The 7,428-nt window shown below is 26.5% G+C and overlaps 2 protein-coding genes across 3 annotated transcripts in view; one reads left to right on the top strand and one right to left on the bottom strand.

The window, feature by feature from the left end:
- LOC108750285 (odorant receptor 10a-like) overlaps positions 1–3,111 on the bottom strand; it is a 6,164-nt gene extending 3,053 nt beyond the window's left edge. The window contains exons 1-2 of the mRNA XM_018489641.1: positions 3,013–3,111; positions 1,981–2,136 (exon numbers count right to left, since the gene is read on the bottom strand). Coding sequence (XP_018345143.1) covers positions 1,981–2,136; positions 3,013–3,111 — 255 coding nt within the window. The remainder of the gene's footprint in view (positions 1–1,980; positions 2,137–3,012) is intronic.
- Positions 1–7,428, top strand: part of LOC108750283 (probable multidrug resistance-associated protein lethal(2)03659) — a 52,892-nt gene that overhangs the window by 21,892 nt on the left and 23,572 nt on the right. The window lies entirely within an intron of this gene.

Consider the following 7,428-nt stretch of genomic DNA (forward strand, 5'->3'; position numbering starts at 1 on the left):
GAGCTGTCTATAGAATCTGGGATAGAAGCACGCGAATTATGGGACAGGTAATAACTGCGCCCAAAATTAACGTATGAATTGCACATAAGTGTGTTACTAAAGCCACCTGTGCTTTTCATCCAAAGTAAAATTGAACATGATTGGTTCTTCATCGATGCAAAATTGTACGATTACAAACAAAAAATTGTTGTCAGGTTTGTTCTAGATTGCGTGTACAAAAAATTCAGCTTCACGAATATTGTGCAGTGTACTCTAATCGCAATCTCGGAATACTAAGTTTTTCGTCATGATAAAAAACGGAAAGAATATGTGCATGTTAGGTTATTTAATTAAATATTTAGCAGACATTTTAATACATTCAAAACGATTTTAAGGCATAAAGAAAGAAATGCATTTTACTTACAAATATAAATAAAAATTATTATTTAAATTTATTATTATTTAAATTTTTTAAAAAATTAGCACAAAAAAATTATATAATTATTTTTGTTTTACCATTTTATTATGATTTTTGGAATTTTATGTACTTATATAAATTACGATGATATAAACATTATAACTCAAAATATAACCTTAGTGTATATTTTAAATGTATTTCTCTATCTATACGATACAAAATTGTTTTGTATTATGAATTATATTCTTTAATAATAATTTTCTCATATTCCTTCATAACATAATGGTACGCAGCATCGATAAATACGCCAAAGAAGTTTTGATAACCTGCATCAATATACAGAGTGATCCATTATAACCTTTTCAACTTCCCGAATTATTCATTATTTGAAAAAATGTTTCAAATAAAATTTACTCCACAGATATTTTCAGAAAAAATGTGTATTCATAAAATATCCTTTTTGAATAAGAGTAAGTTTTATTTGAAATATTTTTTTTAATAACGAATTATTCGGAAGAAAATCGCATGGAAAGATTATAATAAATCACACTATATATGTACGTATATTATGTAGAATTTTATTAACAAAAATTGTTAATTAAATGATCTTAAAAAAGCTTAATTGAAAGGCTTTGTATGCAAAGGGTGGCGCATAAAATATATATCATACAATTTAATAATTTTATTAAAACTATACTTGTAGAGTATCTGTTTTTTTAACTGTATGAACAATATTATACTTCGTTTAAGTCAATCGTTTGTTGTTCGCTATTTCACTAACTAGTATGTACTCCTTTACCTCCGTTCGATTCTGACTCGTCATACAACATCTAACATAATTTTTACGAAGTACAGAAATTTCTGACACATTAAAAAAATTGATTCTCCAAAAGTATAATTTTAGTAAGATAATTAAATGGTATGATATTTCGTACGCTATCTTGTATACTACAATCATTAATATACAAATATTGGATTGTCTAATAATTTTCTTGTGTTTTTCGTAGTTAATGAGGTGACACTAAATATTGTCATTAATAAATGTTTATTTATATTCGTATTTTATAGTAAACATTTTGTGAAAGATGACGCTTGTTGTGCATTAAAAAAATTTACTAATTGACATGAGTTTTGAGTATCTGGCAGTTTTGAACATGGAAAACAAGAACATTTTCCGCATATTATGCTGTTTTACTTCCACAAAGGAAAAAAAGAACGAAACCATAAAACATCATAAAGAAAAGAAATATTTAAAAATTTAAAAACAGCAATAAATAAAAATAGTATAAGTAAAACAGCATGTGCTGAAAATATTTATTCTTGTTGTCCATATTCAAATAACTCTAAATGATCAAAACTCAACCAATCTTACAATTAGTAAACTTTTATTGAATATGCGTTGAAGTATCATATTTTTACAAAAATTTTTACTATAAATGTGATTAAATATTTACTAGTGACATCATTTAATGTTAATCACATCTTCTGAAAAATAAAGGGAAATTATTTGTCAACCCAATATTAAATCTATTTGATAAATTGCATTTTTTATTACTTTTACTAATAAAGATAAACGCACTTACATCCGTAAAACTGTTTAAAGAAAATATATAAAATTTTCCGGCTGTTAAATAGAGTATAACTTGGCCACGAATCATACATATTAATAGGCATTTCCTAAAATTGAGCGGCATCTTGTACCAATTGCATTGATAGTACGCATTCTGCACACTTATGCACTAAACACAAAATAGTTGTATGATAAACATTTAATATAAAAATTACGATAAAAATCCTAGTCATTAATAACTAGACACCGAATTTTTATGCAGATATTTTTTGCAGACATGCACAAAGTATGCAAATTTATACAAATATGCAAAGATACACAATATGCACAAATAAATATGCATTTTTAGAATGCTTTTGTAATAAAACAAATTTCTAGTTTGATGTTACTTTCCAATCCGCTTTCTAAAAAAATATGAAATTGCGTAAGAATCTGGTGTCTATATTAATAACATCAAACAAAAGGAGTTTATTCCTCTGTCACACGTTAATTATTTTTTTTTAGTAATACCTGTTGAGCTAGTTGATCACCAATCAAGCAATATCCAAAGAGCATAACAAGAGCAGTAATAGCGAAAAATATAAAAGTGAAGCAGGTTGGTATTTCTGAAATATCCAAGTTCTGAAAAGTTATTTACAAGGTCACAGATATGCTCTATAACTTTTAATTATAATATTTCAATTATGATATATTTTAATAATTTTTTAGTTTAATAATTTTTTGAACAACTAAAATATATTTTTTCTTAACAAAAACTTTGGTATATGATTGTCTCTTTGCACGCAAGAAAGCCGCATTAGTGAGAGATGGAGAGTTCAATGCTTTTCTTTATGCTATTGTGCAGTTGACAGAGAGAAGGAAACACAGAATGTGATTGTCTTTTTCGTTTTTAGATAAAAATTTTAATAACATTCCATAGAAAAAAATCAAGAAGTATCAGTAAACATTATAAATATTTTATAATATAACAATTTTTGCCGACCAGCACTTAATATTGCTAAATTAGATTTTTTATAATAACGATATTCAATAATACATGGCATACCATCATGACATAATACAATGAGATAGCCAGTACAACACTGTTGCCGAAGAGTTCATCCAAAAGAATCAAATTAAAAGTATTGTCCACGGATTTCGCCATCCTTCAGTCATGATGTTTCGACAACATAACACATGAAAGAAATAAAAAGGTAAATTAAGCTGAGACCTACTATATATTATTATACAATAGTACTACTATATATACTATACATACTATATATACTATATATACATTAGTAATATTCTTACCATATTATCTTGAGATGCATTCGAATGATATTACGAATTTTGTGCATTATCATGATTTGCGAGTTTTCTCCAATATGTCTGATACGATATGACAAAATAGCTAATTCTCCGCAAATATGAAACACTAAGACAACTACTAGACATATCGCTGACATATGACAAATAGCTATGTAAATCATTGGAAATAGATATAAATACATTAATGTGTACGTACGAAGATTAGTAGTATCGAAAAATGCATGGACTCTATACGGTAATGTAAATGATTCCGTACTGTTACGTAATGCTGGAAGAATTAAGATCAGAGAATAAAGAAACATTAATATTAAAGAAATTTATTTATTCAAATTTTATTTCGAGCAAAATACTTGTAAATACAGAGTCTTTTCTATAATTATGCAATGATTGCAGAATGTACAGTCACTTCTATAATTATCTAGAGATTTGTCAATATTAACTCGAGAGTGATCGCGTACTAGTCATTTTGCCATACTCTTCTATTTTCTATTTATATCTTTCAATTTTATTAGTACTATTACATTTTTACCTTTACGTAAATGTTTGTTAATATTTTTTCGTATAGTATGCGAAAATAGATGATGTAAACACGCTTATATCTACATAAAATTTGATATGTTTATAACGGTCTAAAAGACCGTAACGCACGCACATTAGTGTTTGTCGTCTCTGCCATTATTATGTTTTTATAAATAAAAAATAAAATTATTTTAATTTTCTGATTATTTCGTTACATCTTAATAATTTATACAAATAAAAAAGTTAAAATTAAAATAAAGATATATCACATATAAGTACAATTATTTCCAGTAATTATTATGTTTCTTTGTTTTTAATTGATTAATATAAAGTATTATCAAAATGTTTTTTATTAATTATTATTATAATTATAATTATATATGTATTCTAGTTATAACACATATGTGCGAAAATATATTTTATATTTTTTATCAAAATTAGTAGAACGCGCCTACTAACGTTAGTTTCGAGATGCGCCTACTCTTGGGTTAATATAATGCAGCAATGTGATTTAAATATCCCTTTATATACTGTCTATATTATAAATACAATAGATTTACAGTACCCTCCATAAGTTTGGGAACACCCTATGTTTCACAGGAAAGCCATTACATGATCTATACATGTCTTTGATTTAAATACTTACGAAACGTCGTAAGACGTTTAAATGATGATAAACATTTATTTAGAACATCTATATATACTTGTACATGCCGAAAATATGTTGAACAATCATTTTGCATCGAAGCGCCTAAGAATTGAATTTCGCGCTTTGATCTATTGTTTATATGTATATTGTCATTTAATTTGCAACGTTATGTTCGTTGTATACACAGGTCATTTATAAAAGTAAACTATTTGAGTCGCAAGCTGATTTTAGTAAAAATGTAAAATGGCCCCGAAAAATCAGATTTCGCATTTTAATCAAAATTGTATATTTTGATAGCATGTTATTAAATCTTTAATTGAAAAAAGATAAAATAAAAGTACATACATTTGTACGTTATAGATAATATACGTATGTATATACTTTTATTTCGCCTTTTCAATTAAATAATTATTTACAAACCTGTAAAATATAAAGTGTTCCCAAACTTACGAAGGATACTGTTATAATAATTAGTATAAAAAGGTTTAATAATTTTCACGTACCTTGATTAGTAATCGCGAGGTACATAAGCGGTCTAAAATAAAGTAATGAGATTGTGATGAGCATGCCAACGTTTGAACCATATGTGAATATTTTAGATATGCGATTGTAGTAGTAGTAAATTATTTCTTCCTCAGAATTCTCAAACTTGCGTTCTGCTATATCCTTTTTTATTTCATCAATTACGATCTTCAGCAAATTACTGCAGCGTATTAGCCACACTATTGAAAATGTCATGGCGTGAGCTATCATTTCCACGAGACTCATCACCATCAGTTCCAAATTACCAAAGACATTGTAAAACTCGGTAAACGCCATAATAAAGTAATGAACGTAATACATGATATAAATTACAAAACGGACGTACGACCGTTCGGATGGCCATATTCCTCCGACGGAAAAAATCCGTTCCAAATAAACAAATATATCTTCAATATAATCAACTTTGTTCTGTAATATTATATTTTAAATAGAGGTTGTGATTGATACAACGAATTTTAAATTATGTATAAAAAATAGTTAGATAAGTTACGATACGTAATTAATATTAAACGAAGAACAGTTTTCTTTTTGGTTATGGAATATCTTTCGCGAAAGAATATTAATTTCTTACACTCATTTTTTTATTAACAAATCGAGTTGTAGTTTTTCATCAACTGATCGTCCGCAATTGTGATTTGTTTTCTTCCGAACCTTGTGCATTGTTACGTTAATTCATACGCGTGACAGTTGAACAAATAATATCTGGACATTTGTATAGTACTAATTTTGTCATTTTGCTATTTTAAAATTCTGTACATTTGATAACATAACAACTTAATAATCAATCTGCTATTAAGTTGTTATTAGCTATCATTTTTCTTGGCGCACTAATTATCTTACAGTCTTTCATACAATAAAAAGCAATACTACTCTTTTATTTTTCTTACATCTATATTACTTTTATTTTTTAATATCCGGTACATTATAGAAAAATTACAGCAATTGCAATAAATATGATGTAGATAGTCATTAAACTTTTTAATGCTTCTAAAATTACTAATTGTTAAATTTAGTAATAATATTGTCAATCTATTTTTCTTCACAAAACATTATTTGATAAGATTATTCTGTGCTTCATAAAACATTATTTAATAAGATTATTTTGTGCTTTTCTTTTGAATATTTTGAGAGAACAATTGAGGTTTGATCTTAGAAGTATTGCATTCTATCATTCTATAATTATTAGATAAGTATGGTGATATCTAATAATAGTTATTCATTTGTAATTAATAAAAAAAATTAATATATAATAAAAATATATTATACCAGATTTAACCAAGAATAATTGGAAAATTGCGAATTTTATTATAATTAATTGTATACTACATGGTATAGGGTGTCCTAGAACGTCAAATATTTCATGTGCTAATAAAGCGGATTAAACTGAATCCTAATAATAAAAATCCTCTACCATTTTGCAATTTTCGCAATTCTAGAACACCCTGTATAGTAAATTCACTCGCTATAGTAAAAAAAACTCTAATTATTTGATTACAGAAATAATTATATTAGATGTTACTAATCTTGCATTGCTCATGTTGACCTTATTAAATTGAATACATTGTGTGATGTTGTATATTGTTCTGTCATTTCTTTTTAATTCTTTTCTATGTTAAAAAACATAATTCTTTTTTAAATATTTAAGTATCTAGTTTAAGTTGTCCACAGTAAACCAAATTTAATAATACAGAATGTCCGTAAAAAATATATTATAGATTCATGCTATGCGAACAATATCGGTAAAATTAAGTGCAGATTGTAAAATACAATTATATCTGTCATTTTAGGGTGCAAAATCTGTTTCCTGAGAATTAATTATTATTAATCTAAAAGTGTGATAACAAAAACAGGTGTGTAAAATTGAAATACATAATTGTTTTTCAAATTGATTCTAAAACTGGAATGTATTATTACATATATATCTTACTTTCATATTAAATTAGTTGAATAATTATAGTTTTTTATTATATTATTATAGTTTTACTTTATAGTTTCTTATGATGTTCATTTAAAACTGAAACAGTTAAGGCAAAATTGTCTGCAGTATGGGTACCTATAGTCAATCGATATTATCGATCGACGATATACTAATCATTTTCATTATAGCGCAACTGTAACTTTAATCGAAAATGTTGACATAATAGTTACTTTAGTTTGTGCAACATTATCCTCATTATACATCTATTATCTTACTTCTCTGTACAATGAAAACAACCATGTGTCCGATAGCCATAGTCGAAAACCTATTTGCTAATTATTTTTGTTTGGCGGTAAGATGAGTTCTGCTGTCTAAAACCTAGAAAAAAAACTTGGCGTAGCATGGAAATCAGTTTTTACGAAAAACTCGCTAATTACAAACTTTAAGAAATAGAAAAAAATTCAGACTGCAGACTATAACTCTATTCAGTGTATCTTGGAATATTGTACTGTTCGAATCGA

The sequence above is a fragment of the Trachymyrmex septentrionalis genome, unplaced genomic scaffold (assembly GCF_001594115.1).
Source record: "Trachymyrmex septentrionalis isolate Tsep2-gDNA-1 unplaced genomic scaffold, Tsep1.0 scaffold35, whole genome shotgun sequence".
Classification (NCBI taxonomy): domain Eukaryota; kingdom Metazoa; phylum Arthropoda; class Insecta; order Hymenoptera; family Formicidae; genus Trachymyrmex; species Trachymyrmex septentrionalis.